Below are 19,298 nucleotides of genomic sequence, written 5' to 3'. Positions count from 1 at the left end.
AATTTCTCTTACAGAGGATAGAAACCGAGGCCGCGGAAGAGTATTCGAGCATTTTGCAAAATCAACTTGAATACATAAGCGATAACGTTGAGCACATTACCGAGATAGGCGACGACAACCTCTGCAAGTTTTCGCTCCCTTCGAATTTGAGGAATAGTCCTATTTTAAACGAAACGATAGTTTTCAACGCAGAGCCGAATCAGCAACAGTATCTGTCCAGCATCGACATCGAGTCGAACGAAGACATGTCGTCCCTGGTGCACAACGATCTTCTTGAGGACGAGAGGCTGACAGAGAACAGTGAAAATGATAAAACAGCAGACGTGTCGAAGGAGAGGATCGTAGAGAACTCGATGCAACAATCTTACACGAAAGTAACAGACTCGGAAAGCAGCGAATCCATCGATTCCGTCGAGCAATCTGAACACGCTCTTCTAGAACTGTGCATTCAACCTGGTTTGTCGAAGCCCATCGACAATACGAGCAAAATCGCGCTGAAATCGAAAATCCTAAACCGGTTCGAGGAGAAAGAAATCGACTATTCGGACAGCAGCGGTCGAATGGATGACACGGTGGACGGTATTCGGAAGGATGACACCAGTGAGAAGCACAAATCGGCGCATAAGAATAGCGACACGCCAAAGCATGGAAAGAAGGAGGACATATATCGGCGGCAGAGAGATCCAGACGCCATGATTGCCTCGCTAGACCGATTGACAGCCACGTTGGTCCAGCAGACAGAAGCAATTCGGGAACGCGACTCCGGCACCATGAAGCAGAGCATACTGAGCGACACCTGGAACGAGGATTCGCCCAACGAAGTTTCGTTCCCTAGCATCAGCATGAGCGCACCTATTATCGCTTCGTTCAAAAGCGACGCGCAGGAGGACCCAGGCACCGTCACCTCCGAATACGCGACAGCCAGCAGCGACAGTGCTCATATGACGAACTCGAAGATCATTCAAAGAGAAGCGATAAAGCTGGCCGAGGCTGTGGACGCAGAGATGAACAAGCAGAACGAGATGGACACGACGAGCATGACTTCCATGGATCTGGAGGCCATCAAGCCTCCGTCCTTAATGGGAAGCATGTTATCATTGATAGCAAGCTATGCCGGCTCGGGTGACTGCAGCGAGGCGATCGTCAATAGAGACCGATGCAACTCTACGTCGCTTCCTCCCATTCAAGTAAGAAACTCGTCCTTGACAGACTCGAGAAGCTGTCGCAAAAAGTCCCTACCTCTGGGCGTGGTGGCTAAACGAGCGTTGAGTCAAAATCAGACTCACACCAGCAGCTTGGAGAATCTGTTGAACGAGTGCACCGGTTCGCACTTGGACAGCGTCAAGCCACCGTCGATGATGGACGAACTGCCGGATGTGGGCGACATGGAGAACAGCATGCTTAGCGTGGCGAGCATCACGTCGGAGGTGGCGGACCCCAAGGACCAGGACTCTCAAAGTCTAACCGGAAGCGACGCTGTTTTCGACTTGTTGAAGCCTGTGGCCAATGTCCTTTCCATAACCTGCATGCGATACGCTGAAAACATGCAGAGCAGCGCGAACAACAGCTTGAGCGAGTACCTGGAGAACATCAATCCACCCTCGTTGTTCAACGAGGTCTGCGAGATGGACGAATCAACGGTGGAACACGTCACGGAGACTGTCTGCAGCGACACGTTGTGCATCGATGCGGAATTGCGCACCGAGGAAGCTCCGCATCCGATGGTCGTTGACAAGATCGACGAAGTTGGCAACGACACGGACGAAGCAGTTACCCCGATCTCCTCGGAGTACTGTGTCTCAAGCTCTGCCGAGTCGACGCCGAAGAAGCGGCTGCACAGGAACCTCACGCCGAAGCAGAAGCGGAATTTGGCCAAGGAGAGGTTCAAAACATACACCATAGCCGCGGAGATGAGCAAGAAGGAGGCGGAAACGGACAAGCAGGAAAACGAGAACAGGGAGAACAAAATTCCGCGTGGCAAATTGTCGCCGTTCTCCAAGCTGACGCCCAAACAACGAAGACAGGAGGACAGGGCAAGGTTTCGGACGCAGGTGTTGGAGATTCCATTCCCGGAGGTGACCCAAGATCTACCGGAAACTGACAATAGCTGGGACACGGAGAGTCCTGTGTCGTCGGAACCGATGTCCCCTGTGAAATCTGCTATTCCCAAACCGACGAAGTTGTCGGCTTGCAAAACGTTGATCAAGAAACGCATGGAGCAGAAGAAGAACAGAGATAGGTACCGCACGATAACGTTGAACAATTCGGAATGCATGTTCAAGAACGCTGACGGGAACGCCGCTGCGAACGGGCCGGACGAGAATTCATTGGCCATAACGCACACTATTCAGTCGGACGAGATTCAAACTATGCTGGAGCAGAATGCTACCATCGTGTTGAACACGTTGAACGAGTCGAACAAGGCGAATCAGAACGTCGAGGAGCCGCTGCTGGACTGTGAGACCATCAGTTTGGTGTCGAATGAATCGGAGTCGCAAGAACGAAACTTGCGAATGCGTTTTGTCAATGGCGTTTCCAAGAAGCTGATAGGCGCTTGCAGCCAACAAATGGATGAAGCGCGCGAGGTGGAGGAGAATAAAGACAACGCCAGGATCGAGTGTAGGTCGCAGGAAGATGTCAGGTACGATACCGTGGAGAGCGATAGCGAGAATGAATCCAACAACGCCGAGGAACCGCCTCGAGAGACCAAGAGACCGCGGATTATAAAACCAGGCATGGTGAGGGATCCCAGTAACGATTCGAACGCTACAGATAAATCAGAACCAGAGAGTCCGAAGGCCATCCGTGGTAGAAGGAAGGCTCTCTACTCGAATCCCATTACTAGAAAACCAACCCCTCAATCGTCTCCGTTGAAACAAGTGAATCCTGTCAGCGGTATACCCATAGGTAGGAGCAATACATCGCCCATAGTCAGAGCAACCAGAGCTACCACTCTTCGGCAGAACAACAACAGCTCGAGCAATTTAACTAAAGAATCTTCGAGAGCAAGTTTTCAAAAGACTTCAACTTTAACGGACGCGGAGAAACGAACGAGGAACGTTTCAGCCGCCGCGAAGAGGGCGTCGGTTCCCCAAAAAGGGTCATCGTTGACCTTTACCAAATCCGTGAAGCGACACAGCACGCCTCCGACTTGCTCCTCGAATTTCCAGCAGGACAGTAAAACAGAGGTAGCCGTGAAGCCGTTGGAACGGCAGGGTACATTTACCAAAGACGAACCGGAAGTAGAGAACGCGCCGCTGGTGGTCTCCTCGTCCTCCTCGCCCATCAAAACGAAGATCGCAAAACCGATCAAGGGTGCCACCTCCAAGGTGCATCCGACGATGATGGTGAAACCGAAAATTGCGCCAAAGACCCTTCAAGCGCACCAAACGAAAGGCGCGAAGGGAAATGCCGTGGAGAAGATGCAGTCCCCTAAAGCGTTGCCGCTGTTAGTCGCACCGAAACGTTTGCCTACGGGAAAATCGACTTCGGGCTCGAAAGTCCCGACCGGTAATCAGAGCGCTGCGCAAGCGGAAAACGGTAAGGTTTTTCGCAAAATAGGCCCCCTGGGCCAAAGATCCAATAGTAATTCTAGCATCGTGTCGAACTCGTCAACAGGGATGCAGACTAGAAAGCTAGCGAAGGAGGCGACTAGCAAAATCGCGAGTCTCTGGAAAAAGGTCGAGGAGAGCAAGAACAAACAACGGTTGGAGAAACCCGACACTAGACAATGGCTACAGCCTAGCAGTTGTGCCAATGTTGTGGATGCACCCTCGGCCGTGGTCAATCCGCCAGCCTTCAGGCTATTCCGTAGCTCCACGTTCGAGGGTGTACCCCAAGAAAACGATAATCCCGAGTCCGCCTTGTACAAGTCAAAATCGAAAAGACCTCTGGTAGTGGGCATTCAGCCCAGCAAAGTGAAGTACAGAAACTCTTGTGATTTGAGCGGGATGAACGCGAACGACGCTCCTTGCAAAATACCTGTAAAGTCCGGCGACGCTTCTACGCATAGAAAGGACGCTGTCCAAGTAGCGGACGCTTCGGTGATTTTACGGAAGCCACAGAACACTGAGTCTTCCCCAATGGAGATAGACCCAACTAAACGAATATCACGCCTCGGTTCCTTCATTAGAGTGGACTCTGCGAACGCAGACGGCTCTGCACAAACGTACGTGAATGGCAGTGGTGTCCGCACACCCGCCTCCGCCATTGTACCGCCCTTTAATTACAATCCGAAACAACAAGACATTCCTTCCCAGACAACCAAAGTTCCAGCGAACGAAAGTGAAAGCAAATTTGGGGTGGCCGATTGTCACAGTGACATTGTCACGGCATCGACGAGAGTAACGACAGTATAGGAGACGCCCCCGATCTATTTAAGGAAAGAGTAACAACCCTTACGGTAGTATCGCTTTTTCGTTTCAGGCTAGTCATTGTACATTTGCTTCATGGTGTGCCGGCAACGATGTCCGCACACACGATACGCATTGCAAGTACACGATAAGTAAGTTCAACCATTTCATTTTACCTCATTGTTCGAAAGACACGGAAAATCTCCATCGTATTTCACTGATTTTTACACGATCGAATATACAAGAATGGTCATCGGACTGTTTGTTTGTTGCATCGCTGGGTGCAAGTTTTTTATGAGGTACGAATAAAGTGTGAAATAGCAGCTGGAAATTCTAATATCATTCCTATTCACTTTGCGTGTTGTATATACATTACTACTGAGAAGTCCCACGATTAGAGGGGAAAATACTTTGAAAAATCTGTAGTATGTAGCAGTGATTATCCTCGATTATTTATTCAATTTTGTATATATTAAACATGAATGAACAAAAAAAGAAAAGAACAAAACAAAACTGTAGAAAGTTTAGTGATATGTATTGCGACCCATGGATGTATAATGGCAAGAGATAAACTGATTGCTGTACATCTTCGTAATAGGTAAATTCGCAAGGAATGAGATCTGTATTTTGTTTCCATCGTAACCGATTTGTATTCTATCGACGGATACAAAATCTGATTACTTTTTAAAGACTGATAGGAACACGACGAGGATTCGGTCAAAGCTTGGACACCTTCAACACGACAGAATGTTATTGACAAGAAGGTAGTAACATTTGTATCGATGTAGCGGTCTAAGTAAGTAACGCTAAAACCGGCATTATATAAAAAGAAAAAGAGACAAAATTTTGTAAACTTTTACTTTAAGTTTCTAGTCTACTTAAAAATTAACAAGTGAAGTAGCTTCTATTTTGGTCATAATGTACTACGTAAAATCGAGATTTGCATGTAAGAACTGTCTACAGGATTCGACTGTTACCCTTTCTAAAATTCATGTAGGTACGGCTAGAAGTGTGTACGGATCAATTACGTATTTACCGATCTGAAAATTGAAAAACTTTGGCTTGGCGTTTACCTAACTTTTAATTGAATACGTTTCCTTCTCAAATTCATTTAAGAAAAATTTACTGTATATTTGCGGCATCAAAGAGTATTATGGATTCTTTTAGTTTTCGTCTATATCGCGTCATCTTTCCTTCTGCATGGCGTCGTATAAGATCCGACAGATTCATTAGAAGGAAGATGTTTGACACAATATAGAGTAGCTTTCACTGTGGATTATTTTCCGAGATTTGTTATGCGTGTTTTACCCTGTTCCAGTTCGAGTTAATTAGATTTAACCCTCCCAACTTGGAACCATACCAGGGTAGCTTTATGTTCTCCTTTTCGCAGATTTGGTCTGTACACTGGATTCTGTTTTCCCTTACAGTTCGTTTGTAATAATCATTGTCTTTTACTTAGATCTTAAGCGTAATTCATCTTTTGTTACATTGTACTTTAGATTTGGCAGACATCTTAATGATTTGTATATTAATAATTGCAGTACAATAAAATTTATAGCTACTAATATCTACTTTGATGTTTCTGTCACGGGGAGAATAATACAACTCTGTGTCACTAAAACACATGTGTCAAAGAAGAGTAATACTTCATAAATTGTAAAATACTTCAAGGAAAAACAATAAATATAAACATTTATTAATCTACCCTTATAAAACATTTATTTATCGTATTTCGGGCATTTGTATAAATTAATGGATTTGTCATCGGATACAGATACAAGTACATCGTTTTTCAGAGGACTGTACTTCACGGCCCATACCTGAAAGAACAAAAATATTTAGACAATTTAGTTTTTACTGCGTTCATTATTTATATATATATATATATATATATATATATATAGTACTAATACCTGATCGTTATGTTCACCGAAAGTATGTAGACACTGCCGTTGCGCTAATTCCCAGATTTTAACCGTATGATCAGAGCTACTAGATGCAAATTGTTTACCATCTGGAGCAAAGGCAACACCTAGTACCCATGAAGCATGACCTGACATTGTGCCAGCTAAATTAGCATCTTTCCTGTACAAAGGAACAAGTTTATTAATGAATAATAAATTTAATAACTCAATTTATGAACCAATTCAAAATGAACAAAATTACTTACACATCGTACAGTTTCATATGTCCATCAGCCGATGCGGTAAGAAGCAGCTGAGAGTCTGGTGAAAAGCAGAGGGACCTAATAGGCATAGCATGACCTAAAATATATAAGTTTAAATAATATCTACAATGGATGGAAGTTACCAAAAGAATTTTCTGTATGTACCTTCCAGTGTACGTAATACTTTTCCATAGGTAACATCAAATATGTTGATAATTCCATCTATAGCTCCACTGGCAATATATTTACCATCAGGACTCTGAAACAGATAAAATAGTAAAACAAAGAATTGCTTAAAATAAAATCAATCCAGTGTATGTTAACTTACATAGGCAACACTCAATGTAAATTTTCCACCTCTGGTATCCAAAGTTTGTTCTCGTTTACCACTTTCTGTTCCATACAAATGAATTTTACCAGAATGACTGCCAGACACAATGAACTTATCGTCTGGAGAAAACACTACTGTCCAAATATCTACAGGACCTACTTGGATGCTCGATATCTTCTCTCCTGTTTCCAAATCCCATAACTTCAAACTAGAGTCCAAAGAGCTTGACGCGCACTCTACAAATACCACAATAATAATAAAATATAAGTGAATTCATTCGAAAGCAACCAACGTCTACTAGTTTTAACTACTTACTCGAGCCATCTGAACTTACTGCGACAGATAATACACCCAGGGAATGACCAGTTAACTTATGTTTCTGTTTCAACTGTACAGATTTTTCTTTATATTCCCAAACTTTGACAGTGTCATCCACAGATCCAGTTACTATGTATTCCACGATTTCTTCTTCATTGGATCGCATCGAATCACTGTAATACCGTATGAAAATGTCAAATATTAAGAAATAAAAACAATAGATACGGTATTTAAGGTTATGTACCGCGAATCTTCATTGTCTGGTGGTATTATCTCCTTTTTATTCTTTGGGCAGCCCCAAGCACAGGTCCAGATACTGTCTTCGTGAGCATTTTCTGTTTTACTAAGCAATGAATACTGAAACAATTTCAAACTTTGTTTTGAAACTGTCACAAACTATGGGCAACCCAACCTCTATACATCTTGATTATTTACAAATTCATTTAAATTTCTCACCATACTAAAAAGCGGCTAAGATCCTCGAAACACTATATTTTTAATAGTTGCAAAATAAAGCATGCAAATTCGTCTCAGCACGGAAAATCTTAGTAGCGGTACAAACTATACATGCTGCATGTAAACACTTCTGTTTCCAATATGTATCCGGCATTTTCCCTATGTGAAACTAACACATTGTAGTACTACATCCGTTAATAATTTTTTCTATGAAACTATAGAATTTCTTTAATTTTATGTTACAACCGTAAATAATAACAAAGTTACTCGATGAATATTTTGTTAATTATCTCAAGACAATGATGGATAGAATATAAAAGTTAAAAAAGAGCGGAAAACATCATTATTTTCTAACAAACAATATGTTTGGAAGATGATAAAAATAATATATAATAAGAAAAATTGCTCCGGAAAGAGTGTAATTATGTAAATATTTCATAAAAGATAGTTCATAAGATTTCGCGCGAAAATCGATGTAAATAATGATGTCATCTTGTAACTTTCCTGGGAAGTTCCTAGTAAGCAATTTGGTATGAACTTGACACCAAACTAAAGTCTGTTCTGGTGAACAGAGTTGAACCTCTCTGTAAAAAGAAAGACTGAATCTTATGAGCTCCTAAATTATATAATTTTAAGTTATATTTATTTTCAATTTAAATATTTGCAAATTATACAAGTTTTTAATGATTTTAATATATAAAAATAGAAAAGCTCAAGTTCAACTAGTCTCAAGAAAGATAGTCGGCCGTGTGGAGAGAAAGTAGCTAGACACCGTTTGGTCGATGGGGTTAATTATCTCTACACCTGATTTTCCATTCGAAACTTTATTTTCATTATTTTGAATTCTATATAGGCACTAAAATGATTGAAATATTGTATAATTTGCAAATATTTAAATTGAAAATAAATTAAATCTATATTTAATTATCGCACCGATGTCGCAAGGGTTCATAAAGTTGTTTATTGAACGTTGCAACTTGCGTAAAAATTATTTAAACTACTGTAGCACTGAAAAGTGCTGTTTTGGAGCACTGAAAAGTGCTGTTTGAAGCACCGAAAAGTGCAGTTTGAAGCACTGAAAAGTACTGTTTGGAGCACAGAAAAATACTGTTTGGAGCACTGAAATGTACTATTTTTCACATATTAAGTTCTTGATCCCCTGGCTCTTCCTGGTCCCAATAGTTCGTGGGCTTGGATTGGGGTTGTTGCCGGTGCCTCTTGTGCCGCGCTCGCTCCTTCGCCGTTCTAAGCACCACTCGCATCGCTTCTTGAAACTCGGGGCGAGTGGGCTTAGGAAACGTCTTATTCTTGCAGGCTGCATCTACATTATTTTACACAAAGATTATTTCAATAATCGTATTAATATTAATGTATTAAAGTAGTAATAATAAATAATTTTTACCGTAAATGGCCTGCACAATTTTTGTTTTATACAGTGGTTGGCACGCGTCTGTGCCAAACCATGTATAGGAGAACAGTAGGTCATCGGAAATAGCCTCTCTAAAACAGGCACTGGTTGCCACTTTTAGATTATATCCTCCTGCGTCCGAAAAATACGTTACCTAAGAAAGCAAGTGAAGATTAGTATGTACATATATACATTTAGAGATCATGGTTTTGAACATGTATCGTACAAATCGTGTACACGTGTGCACATATGTATATCTAATATACACGTGTATAATTACATATACTTACAACACTTTCGTATTCTTCTTTGGAAGAGTTCTCAAAATTGTCTACCTCTTGTATTGTTTGGAGAGGCAGACATTCTGGCTTTTGAACATTAATGGCACTTTCCTTATCCAAGTTTTTGCGAAGGAGTTCATTCATTGTCCTGCAAAGAAAAAGTAAATAATATAATTTTCTTGATAACAACTGTGGCTGTTATGCTTACTTTAATTCTGTTTCTACCGCTGTCAACCTTTCACAGATGTTGCTGCAATACAAATAGAAACATTATCATTTACTATGAAATAATAATTTCAGCTGTTACTTCGATAAAAGAAAAGCATGCAGTTTACCTTTCTGTTATCTTCTCTAACATTTCTAATATCTTATCGAGTTTTGTCCCAATTTGGTCCTTGTCTTGCACATCATCTACAATTGAAAACAAGTTATTTTTAGTGTGTACAGTGGTTGTGTGTGTGCGTGCGCGCGCGCGCGCGCGCGTGTAGTTGTATATGTGTAGGATGGAGATGCATGTTTTGTGTGTGTATGTAGCAGGTTCTATGCTTTTCTTTACAGACCATGCATTCTATTCACGTTAACTCTCAGGTTCAAGATGAACTCCCGAGTGCTTGCCTTAATGTCAATCGAGTTTTATCTTAACCCCTTATTACCTGTTACTACAGTACACTGCTTCTTCCTCCTCGGCTCGTCTTCCTCCTCGTCCGACGAGGTAGTCTTGTATTTCGACGTTTTGATAATTATCTTTTTCGATCGTTCGTCAATCTTAAATTTATCAAATTTGATTTCATGATTAAAGGCTGTACAATTTTGTACAATACTTTACATTAATATGATACGAAAAAGTAAAACTTACGGGGCCTGTGGAAATGTACAATGGATCAAACTCCAACGAATTAGAATTCATCCTTTGGTTTTCACTAAAACTCAGTAAATCTGTGACATAACACGATCGACTACACAATAGCGAGTGGTAGAACAATTCCCATTTCTCGACATTTTTGCATGGAGCCGTTATAAACAAATGTCATTCGTATCGTATCCCGCGCTAATTATGCGCATGTCCTTAAGTATATAACACAATAATACATGTAAATTTTAATGCGCATAATATATTTTATGTAGTGATTTATATATATATAATACGTATTTTTTGTAAAGCTATAATATGTATAATTTTTAATTTATTATATGGGTATATTAGGTGCATGCACGATGCATGTCAGGTGCAGTTTCACGCATGCGCATCCAATGAACTAACGTAGCACATGCGCGAGACAATGTAGTTTAATTAGGGAAAATTAGAGGAATACAAAATTACAATGAGGTAATTAGAGCTTTCAGAATGAGGTACACAGTATACAGTATTATACCCTGAGACCATATATTCTGCTAGATTATTTATACTTATTTATCTATACTTATATATACTCGGCCAATCAGACCAAAGTACTTTCTACTTCTATTCTCGCTAACGGAGCGCACCGCGCCGGAGAAAACTAGAAGTATTACTATACATACAATGTATTTCGTACATCGTACAACAGAGAGCAGTATGTACATAATAAGTAAGTTTAATATTTTGCAAATGGCCGCTTTATCAGAAAACAATGTACATATTCTGATCGCGGCAAAAATAGTATCGTGTTCTCCCTTCTGTTGTATAAATTTGACTGTTTCGTACATACAGGTGTGAAAAATTAGTGGTATGCTGTCACTAGACAGTAATGATACTCATCAGGATGAGGTACATAATTTAATTACTAATTTTCAACTGTCATAAACATTGGATTTCCATATTTTTAGGTTACTTTATAATATATATCTTTCCTATTTTTGAGAATATACGACTTAGTATTTGCATGTTCGTTTTGAAAAAAAATAACAGAAACAGCTATATATGTATACATTATATTTTTGCCTTGTTATCTTATATAAAAATGTTTTATTTAACCATTCTTGTTATATTAATAAGACACTACATATAAATAACTTTGTAAGATTATTATTAACATTTATATTCAAACTATCATTATTAATTTGCTATAGCTGAATTTTTAATGTTAATCTATAAATGTTGTCTTGTAGGAAACAACTAGTGAAAATGAATCAGATGATTATCCGAGAATACCGATCCACATGGACGAACCAAAAGAATGGACTTATACAATGAGAAGGCACATGCAGGTATCCTGGATGTAGTTGATAAAAGAGATGTATTCGTAAAAAAAGTACTGAAAGGTTATATATTTTAAATTAATGATTACCTTACATTAGGAGGTGGTACCGAGATTATACCTTGGTCCATACAGTGCTGCTAGTCGTTCAAAATTGCAATCTTTATTAGAACATGGTATAACTCATATAGTGTGTGTTAGACAAGATATAGAAGCAAATTTTATAAAGCCCAACTTTCCTGACAAATTTAAGTATGAAATATAAAAATCTTTAAAAGAATAAGTAACGCGTGCATTTTGTATTCTATATTAATAAGTCATGTTGCAGGTATCTTGTTCTAAATATTGCTGATACAGCAACAGAAAATATTATTCAACATTTTCAAAAAGTTAAAACATTTATAGATGAAGGTTTAAGCTCTGGGGGTCAAGTCTTAGTACACGGTAATGCTGGGATATCAAGGTCTGCTGCATTGGTTTTAGCATATGTTATGGAAACATATGGACTATCGCAGACGTAATGTCATATTGTACAAAATTTGGATACTTCATTCTCATTGGAAAGGCACTGAAACAGAATATTTTTTTAGACGGGCATATGCAATGGTACAACAAAGGAGGTTTTGTATAAATCCTAATGAAGGTTTCATGACACAATTAAAAGAATACGAACCTATATATCAAGCACAAAAAACGTTAAGAAATGGGCAGCAAAGTTCAGTGAAACAACGAAGTAAACGAACTATACATCAAATGGATACTGAACGAGCAGAAGATAGATGCGACGAAATGGATAGTTGATATTAATTGTAAAAATGTTAAAATTACTAAAAGACTTATCTTAAACTAGATGAAAATCAATAGACTCGACGAGGCAAGGCATGCTGTATGTCATCTGGTTTGAAAAGTACCTAAACATGGAGGTATATTGTAAAATCAAATTGCTTATTACAATACAATTGTATTTAGTTAAAGTAATTGTTTATTTAGACAACCAAGATGTTACTAGCTCTGAGCGCTTTAACTATAGGTTTTACGATTAATATGATTAATAAACAAAAGTAAACAATTTTTAAGACACATATTGTCGTAAATAATAGTTATAATTTTTATTTATTCAGCATACAAGCTGCATACAAGTTTTACTCGCTTAGAAAAAAAATGCAATTAATATTGTTAAGCTCCTTATTTATTTTATTCACTACAATAAACATTGTACAAAATTTTTGTATATCATGTACATTGAAACAATGCAGCTTAAGAAACATGGAGAACAACATCTTTTATTACTAAGTTTTGTATTTATTTCATACAACTTTTGTAAAATACACAATTTTCTCAAACATGAAATTAAAGTATATCCAATTAATGTCACCTACTTAATTTTTACAGGAATCAGCATGCAAAGTATGTCCTCGCCATTTTCATTTTTAAGTTCCCATTTGACGGTCAAGGAGAGCTGTAATATTGTAATTAAAATTATTAATTAGAAAATGAAAATTTTATAAAGAATAATAATATTAAATTACCTTAGGATAACTACTTAATACTGGTAATGTGTTTCTGTAGTGACATGCTGTATCCTTAGTTACAGGGCATGTGATTCCTGAAGTAGGAGTCTCACAAGCATCTGCATTTGGTAATGGAAAAGCTATAGGAACATCCATAATAATTCCATGTACAACTGCATATATTTTAGACACATCCGCCTCTGTAAAAAGAAAATTAATTGTTTTTTGTATTTTGTATAGCCTTAAAAAGATATATTAATTATCCCAAGAACATACTAACCAATTGTGAAGTCTACTTCAATTGATGCATTCGTATTTCGTATTAAATCACAAACATCTTTGGTCATATCACATCCGTTTAAATTTGCGGATGTAAGCTTTCCAATCTTCGAACCTGTAGAAAAATAACAAAACATTTATAAGCTACGCGATATCCAATTTAGAGTTCAAGTATAACGCTATTAGCGCTAATATGGTAACTCAACTTTTATATATTCAAACGTTACTTGTTAAATATGTTACTATTACGAGTAAGTGAAATTGTGTTTTGTTAAAATATGATAAAATTTTATAATATCAACACACATTATTTATTTAATTATTATATTGTAAATAACAAATTATACGAATGCGATGTTAAAAAAACATCGCAGAAACAGTTCATGTTTGAGTTGTTTACGTAAAAGCGTTCCTATATTGACATAAGAAAAAATTACTGGCAGCAGTCATGACTTTGAACTTCGTTTTCCGGACATAGAACTCAACTCCATTATTATTGAAATCGTATACCATTATTTCAATTGTGCATTGTACAACCTGGTCGCAACCGATAATTATTAGTAAATGCTCTCCAATTAGCCCTCAGCTTGTAAACAAAAATGGACAATCTTTTCAGAGGAAATACGAGTATTCAATATACAATAACTATAACAACGAGCCGCGAGACTCGGATAATCGTATCTCCTGTTCCCAAATTGTCCATTTTTGTTTACAAGCTGAAGAACGATTGAAGTGAATTTTCTGTATTCTGTTAAATATAGTTTCGTGTTAAAAATGTTAATTGTAATATGATTGAACTAAGAATAAAAGCAAAAATTCCATTCTTTTGTCCTTTCCTTATATTCACGAGTAATTTAATTAAAACAAATACATATAAGTAAAAGTGCGAAGTTGAATAAATATTCTGCGTAATATAAATTATTCCTTCGAAGATAAAATAATTGACAGAAAGAAAAATAATCAACTTTGATGATTTGTTTTATTCAAATTTGGGCTTACCGCAGTCGGAGATTTCAAGGGCTTGGGTTATTGGTGATATAACAAAAATTACGAAACAGGGAAGAAAAAACTGAGCACTTGGACGAGTCATGTTGCTTATTCGAACTCTGAACAGTTAATGAACTCTTGTGAAGCGAAACTCTCTTCTCTTAAAGAATATAACGAACAACGAAGTAAACATCGCATCGATAGACGTCAGCATCGGTGACTAACTATATGTATATCGACAGAGTTTGCGGGCTCGCGGGCTGTAAGAACTTCAGACTTCATCCCCACTTTTTTATCCGCAAAAGAAGGAGAAAAGGAATACAATGCACATACATAGGAATCACCAAGAACAATGTGACGCGACACCTCCCACTTCTAGTCCTTCACAACCTTCCTTTGTATTGGACAGTGGTTAGAAAAGTGGAGACAAGTTCTGAAGTTCTTACGGCCCGTATACGACTATGCATTGTCTATGTACGTGTACGTGCTTCTTATTGTTTCTTTGAGTTGCATGTACATAGTCTGTTACGTACATACTTACGTGTACGTGTACATTACAAAGATGAAATTTAAACGAAGATATAGAATAAATTCTCCTACAGCATCCTTCAGTTTGGAATCGAAAATGGACAACTTGGGAACTCGCGGTTCGCCTTTATAGTTGCCGACATTTTGTCAATAATTAGAGAAAGAATATTGCATAAAATTTCACATTTACTTACATGAAATCAAACAAGTTACATGACATATCATATTGTTACATATTAAAATAAGTATAATACGAAAGCATTGGAAACCGCTTGGTACACCAAAACGTATGAGCAAAACTTGGCGCGTGGCAATTTATTAAATACGCATGCGCGACCACGTACAATATTCGGTCGACAACACAACTGCCAACAAACACTTCAGTGCCTTTTAGTAGTATTGTTAAGTGACTATTTGTTTACTGCATTTATTGCACTATGTCGTCTGGTGGTTGGGAATTAGTTGGAAGGAACAAAAAAGATAAAAGCAATGGAAAAAATAATAAACTTACAAAGGCTGAAAAAAAGAAATTTATCGAGAATGCTCCAAAAGTGGAAGACTTTCGTAAGTTACTACTTTTAACCTCAACTAAACTTTATTATTTCTACTCAATATTATTACTTAAAAAATAGACTATCGAAAATCATTTGGTATAAACAAAAACCTAATACGTATAGGCTTCTCTGTTTTAACATACATCGAAAATAGTATGTACTAAACTACATTATAGTTTAAAAATATGTTTGCAAAGATGTTCACATGTTTTAGTACCTTTGAGTCAAGTGAAAACTTTATACGACACTTTGGATAATAATAAAGAGAACAAGAAACCGTCAAAAGAAAAAGAGAATAAAACAAAAGAAAATGAAGAGAAAAAAAAGCAACAGAAACATGTTGAGAAGAAGAAGCAAGAACCAAAAGAGAAGCCTCCAAAATCTATAAAAGATGCATTGAATATGGTATAATTCTATATAGTTTCAGTTTATTCTTTTTTTTATAATTGTAGATAAATCTTTTTATATTAAACACATTTTTTCACAGATCAATGTAGACGAGCTCTCTAATGTTTTAACCAATGGTCAAACTAGATTTCCAGAAGCTCCATTAATATGGCTAAAAGATCTTGCTGCATTTCTTAATCTTAAAATACCTGTTGACAAGGAAGATGCAGTTTTCTCAGGGAAACCTAAAGATTATCCGCTGAGCATAGTACCTAAACCAATTTACTCTATTTTAGATAAAGCCATTGAATTGGCAGGAAAACAGACAGCACAACTTTTCTATGAAAATACTTTGACTGCAATGGCTACTGACATGGTAAAAGGATTGCCTGTTGTAGGTCACAAAATATTTCTACAACTTCTAGCACATACTAATCCTGGAATGATTGCTGCCAGTATTAGTAAATTAATTACTGTAAGAAATTCTTACCAAAATAGGAAAACAATCGGTTTGTCTTTATTTTGGGCTTTATCTCAAGCTGGTAGAAAGGATTTGAATGTAGGATTAAAAATATGGCATGAAGTAATGTCACCCTTATTAGAGACAAAGAGTTATTCTAGTTATGTGGCACAAATTCTGAATGAGCTTCTTTTTGAGTATGAAAATGTACTTAATATTAAACCAGAACTCTATCTTGATATCGTTGAAGATACATGTTCTGGGAAGTTTAACATTCCAGCCACCATAGACAAACAAATAAATAGTAGCATTGGAAAATTGAGAGTAAGCATTTATAAACATTTATATATTTTAACATTATAACATTAAAATAGTAGATTATATCACTATATACGTTTTTTTCAGTTAATAATGTTTAAGAATAATAACACAAGTTGGACAAAATTATTTGAGGTGTTAATGGGAAAAATTACACCAAAAATACATGCAAATTATAGAGAAGAATTGATTCAAGCTCTTGCAACTTGTTTGATTACTGATCCTCTTTGTTTTTCTGTTTGGAGATCGCTTTATACAAAAAATTTATACCAATCTCAACTTTTATTGACATACATTGGTAAGATTCATTGTCACAAGCTAAGTAATCGTTCGACTACAAATATAATTTTATCTTATTCTTTAGATGCCAAATGGAGTAATTTAAGTACATCTTTAAAAATAAAATGCATGAAAGAGACATGCATACTATTCCAGAATACTGATGAGAAATGGAGAAAAGGAAAAGAAGAAAGTCTTGCTAATGCTTGCAGTAAAATTTGCAAGGTAGGTTTTCACTTAAAATATGATGAATAGATTTACGTAACTGTCATTATCATAATAACATTACATTTTTATTTCATTTAAAATATGTTCAGATCAGTAATATAATTAATATTGTTGCATGTATAATATGTAAAATATGTATAACATGTAAATATCTGTTTAGTAGTTAATAATACGTATTGTGATATGTAGTATTTTGTGTCCAAAATCGTTTAAAATGACCCGCGTCGCATATTCTTACAAATTCTATGCGTTACCTTGTGCGCAAACGTATTATGTATGTATATACATATAGTACTCTACCCTCGCGACATGCGAGTGTGAGTTAAACACTTTTTGGCTTATTGCCCGAGTTCACATGTGAAAAGGATCATTTAAAAGCGAATATATAGTGTACATTTTGACAACACCGGTTGAAACATTTGGTCTACTCATAATAACATTCCGTGACAAATAAAGTTTGATCGATTTAGATAAATTCAAATCTAAAGTAAAGCTTAGGTTAGGTAAGCTTGTTTTTTCGGAAGTATACTATCGATCGCATATTGTCCCCCCAACACCATCAGTGACGACACTGACGACATTCATCGCTCATTCTTCGTCGTCATCGAACCTTTTTTTTTTATAAGTAAATACACTTTTGAAACCGTGAACATAAAATAATTTAGGAGACATTTTTGTACTGTGTCAATTTTAGAGGTAAGACACACGTATGCACAAATTAGAATAATCGTAATTCGTGTGTACGAATCGACGATATAATGTTTGACCTTTAATCCTTAAACTTCACGATGAGATGTGATTATTGATATTTTACACAAACAATCGCAAACAAGCCGCAATATTTTATTAATTTCTTCTTATATTATATTATAGGTTTTACTTTTAAAAATGACAGCATCGTCCAATAAGAAGTTTCCTTGGAAAAAAGGAATTATTTTGTTATTACTTCTGACTGGTGCTTTTGTAGGTTACGATGTTTATCAACATGGCAGTTACAAAGGTAATACGAAAAAGAAATATTATCTTTATATTACTTAATATTAAATTATTAATGTAATGATTGTTTAGGATCTAATACAGACAAGCTGTTAATCAGGAGTGGATTCTATGTATATGGACAAACTGCATGGATCACAGTGCAAGATTATTCTTCTAAAACGCTTGAATTCATCGAAGCTAGTTCACCAGAATATTACAAAGCAACTGTTGAAACATGTAAACCTTATATTAAATTAGCTGGAGATGTTTATCTTGTGGTAAAAAATGTTTCTATCAGATTGTTTGACAATGTGGTAGCATATGCTAAAATTAAAGGTCCTGTAGTACGTCAAACGGTGAGTTTTAAAACCTTAGTATAGAGTGTTTATATTGTTATAATATATAAATATAAATGTTTATATAATGTTTTATATGTTTCATAGATCGAACATTATGTTCCGGGAATGTTAGATGAAATTCATTTACGAAGTAATCAGGGATTAGAACTGGTGAAAAATTACTCTAACATATGCGCAGAGAAATTCATTGAACATTCAAGTACAACACTTAAGTGGTTAGAGCATAATGTATTTGTGTAAGTAGCAACATTTTTTTAAACATATGAATGGATATATTTCATGACTTTGTTACTTTTTTTTAGTGGAACATTAAGCCCAGAGAATTTACAAAGTTATGCTTCAAAAGCTATCGATACCACACAAACATTAGCAAGTCAAACTTATGATTGGGTATATGAAAAAGTGCAAACATTATCTAAAGTTCCATGAATGAAATTCACTGGATGTTATAACCGATTATTTCGGTGATCGCCCCTCCCCACGCCCCCAAGTGTCAGCATTTAATTTTATCATTCCAATTACCATTGAAATGTATATTTCCACATATATTGCGACGGCCATTTCACCTGTGATATTTGAAGAATGTACCATATAATTCCAATGAATTCAGACATTTTTAAATGCTGAAAATTTGATCAAAGTGTTAGTCCTTTTTCTTAAGTTAATTCTATGTCAAACAAAATGATTATATTAAAGTAATATATAGACTACTTGATTTAGGATTAAATTTGAACCTAGTGTTTGCTGCATTTATTTTTCTTTTATGTTCCTATTATGTGGATCAAATGATAATACAAGTTTATACGTAAATTGGAAAATATATTAAATAAAGTCATTTTTTTGCTACTCTTAGAGAATTTATGGAGGAGGGGGCAATATGATTAATTTTTTAATAGATATTGGATGTTACTAAATGTTATTGGATACAAAAATAGGAGTA

The 19,298-nt window shown here is 36.6% G+C and overlaps 6 protein-coding genes across 16 annotated transcripts in view; 3 read left to right on the top strand and 3 right to left on the bottom strand.

The window, feature by feature from the left end:
* Positions 1-6,056, top strand: part of LOC117224212 (uncharacterized) — a 53,808-nt gene extending 47,752 nt beyond the window's left edge. For 10 of the 11 annotated variants that reach the window (XM_033476987.2, XM_033476984.2, XM_033476985.2 and 7 more), the window contains one exon: positions 15-6,056. In XM_033476987.2, coding sequence (XP_033332878.2) covers positions 15-4,358 — 4,344 coding nt within the window. In that variant the 3' untranslated portion in view covers positions 4,359-6,056. The remainder of the gene's footprint in view (positions 1-14) is intronic. The other variant, XM_033476989.2, reaches the window with a different exon arrangement.
* Positions 6,018-7,804, bottom strand: LOC117224214 (WD repeat-containing protein SL1-17). The gene is made up of 8 exons (XM_033476994.2): positions 7,625-7,804; positions 7,413-7,525; positions 7,166-7,341; positions 6,848-7,086; positions 6,685-6,778; positions 6,523-6,616; positions 6,266-6,437; positions 6,018-6,172 (listed from the first exon to the last, which is right to left on the bottom strand). Exons 1-8 carry the CDS (start codon positions 7,625-7,627, stop codon positions 6,071-6,073), a joined length of 993 nt encoding a protein of 330 aa, XP_033332885.2. The 5' UTR covers positions 7,628-7,804; the 3' UTR covers positions 6,018-6,070.
* A 628-nt stretch (positions 7,805-8,432) lies between these two features.
* On the bottom strand, positions 8,433-10,600 carry LOC117224216 (uncharacterized). The gene is made up of 7 exons (XM_033476997.2): positions 10,170-10,600; positions 9,967-10,078; positions 9,649-9,724; positions 9,522-9,563; positions 9,323-9,461; positions 9,027-9,186; positions 8,433-8,945 (listed from the first exon to the last, which is right to left on the bottom strand). Exons 1-7 carry the CDS (start codon positions 10,218-10,220, stop codon positions 8,761-8,763), a joined length of 765 nt encoding a protein of 254 aa, XP_033332888.2. The 5' UTR covers positions 10,221-10,600; the 3' UTR covers positions 8,433-8,760.
* Positions 10,601-10,881: 281 nt separating this feature from the next.
* LOC117224217 (serine/threonine/tyrosine-interacting protein) lies at positions 10,882-12,570 on the top strand. The gene is made up of 5 exons (XM_033476998.2): positions 10,882-11,060; positions 11,402-11,500; positions 11,591-11,742; positions 11,819-12,007; positions 12,081-12,570. Exons 1-5 carry the CDS (start codon positions 11,022-11,024, stop codon positions 12,289-12,291), a joined length of 690 nt encoding a protein of 229 aa, XP_033332889.1. The 5' UTR covers positions 10,882-11,021; the 3' UTR covers positions 12,292-12,570.
* Positions 12,571-12,771: 201 nt separating this feature from the next.
* Positions 12,772-14,509, bottom strand: LOC117224211 (NPC intracellular cholesterol transporter 2 homolog a). Its single transcript, XM_033476981.2, has 4 exons — positions 14,280-14,509; positions 13,282-13,395; positions 13,020-13,201; positions 12,772-12,949 (listed from the first exon to the last, which is right to left on the bottom strand). Exons 1-4 carry the CDS (start codon positions 14,368-14,370, stop codon positions 12,866-12,868), a joined length of 471 nt encoding a protein of 156 aa, XP_033332872.2. The 5' UTR covers positions 14,371-14,509; the 3' UTR covers positions 12,772-12,865.
* Positions 14,510-14,784: 275 nt separating this feature from the next.
* Tmem214 (Transmembrane protein 214) lies at positions 14,785-19,068 on the top strand. The gene is made up of 9 exons (XM_033476979.2): positions 14,785-15,359; positions 15,564-15,754; positions 15,837-16,520; positions 16,602-16,812; positions 16,879-17,018; positions 17,895-18,021; positions 18,090-18,355; positions 18,443-18,594; positions 18,661-19,068. Exons 1-9 carry the CDS (start codon positions 15,233-15,235, stop codon positions 18,785-18,787), a joined length of 2,025 nt encoding a protein of 674 aa, XP_033332870.2. The 5' UTR covers positions 14,785-15,232; the 3' UTR covers positions 18,788-19,068.
* Positions 19,069-19,298: the final 230 nt, after the last annotated feature.

This window comes from Megalopta genalis, chromosome 13 (assembly GCF_051020955.1).
Source record: "Megalopta genalis isolate 19385.01 chromosome 13, iyMegGena1_principal, whole genome shotgun sequence".
NCBI lineage: Eukaryota > Metazoa > Arthropoda > Insecta > Hymenoptera > Halictidae > Megalopta > Megalopta genalis.
Note: the sequence above shows the minus strand (reverse complement) of the source record. Positions and strands in the feature narration are given on the sequence as shown.

Excerpts from the sequence above, each read along its gene's own strand:
- LOC117224214 (XM_033476994.2), bottom strand. Across the intron at positions 6,779-6,847 it reads TTACATTGAGTGTTGCCTAT|AGTCCTGATGGTAAATATAT; the intron begins GTAAGTTAACAT and ends TATCTGTTTCAG. Across the intron at positions 6,173-6,265 it reads TCGGTGAACATAACGATCAG|GTATGGGCCGTGAAGTACAG; the intron begins GTATTAGTACTA and ends TTGTTCTTTCAG.
- LOC117224216 (XM_033476997.2), bottom strand. The coding sequence starts at position 10,220 with ATGAATTCTAATTCGTTGGAGTTTGATCCATTGTACATTTCCACAGGC. Across the intron at positions 10,079-10,169 it reads TGTACATTTCCACAGGCCCC|ATTGACGAACGATCGAAAAA; the intron begins GTAAGTTTTACT and ends GATAAATTTAAG. Across the intron at positions 9,187-9,322 it reads AAGAAGAATACGAAAGTGTT|GTAACGTATTTTTCGGACGC; the intron begins GTAAGTATATGT and ends TTGCTTTCTTAG.
- LOC117224217 (XM_033476998.2), top strand. The coding sequence starts at position 11,022 with ATGCTGTCACTAGACAGTAATGATACTCATCAGGATGAG. Across the intron at positions 11,743-11,818 it reads AACTTTCCTGACAAATTTAA|GTATCTTGTTCTAAATATTG; the intron begins GTATGAAATATA and ends GTCATGTTGCAG. Across the intron at positions 12,008-12,080 it reads ACATATGGACTATCGCAGAC|ACGGGCATATGCAATGGTAC; the intron begins GTAATGTCATAT and ends ATATTTTTTTAG.
- LOC117224211 (XM_033476981.2), bottom strand. The coding sequence starts at position 14,370 with ATGACTCGTCCAAGTGCTCAGTTTTTTCTTCCCTGTTTCGTAATTTTT. Across the intron at positions 13,396-14,279 it reads CCTTGAAATCTCCGACTGCG|GTTCGAAGATTGGAAAGCTT; the intron begins GTAAGCCCAAAT and ends ATTTTTCTACAG. Across the intron at positions 12,950-13,019 it reads TATTAAGTAGTTATCCTAAG|CTCTCCTTGACCGTCAAATG; the intron begins GTAATTTAATAT and ends ACAATATTACAG.
- Tmem214 (XM_033476979.2), top strand. The coding sequence starts at position 15,233 with ATGTCGTCTGGTGGTTGGGAATTAGTTGGAAGGAACAAAAAAGATAAA. Across the intron at positions 15,755-15,836 it reads TAAAAGATGCATTGAATATG|ATCAATGTAGACGAGCTCTC; the intron begins GTATAATTCTAT and ends ATTTTTTCACAG. Across the intron at positions 18,595-18,660 it reads TTAGAGCATAATGTATTTGT|TGGAACATTAAGCCCAGAGA; the intron begins GTAAGTAGCAAC and ends ACTTTTTTTTAG.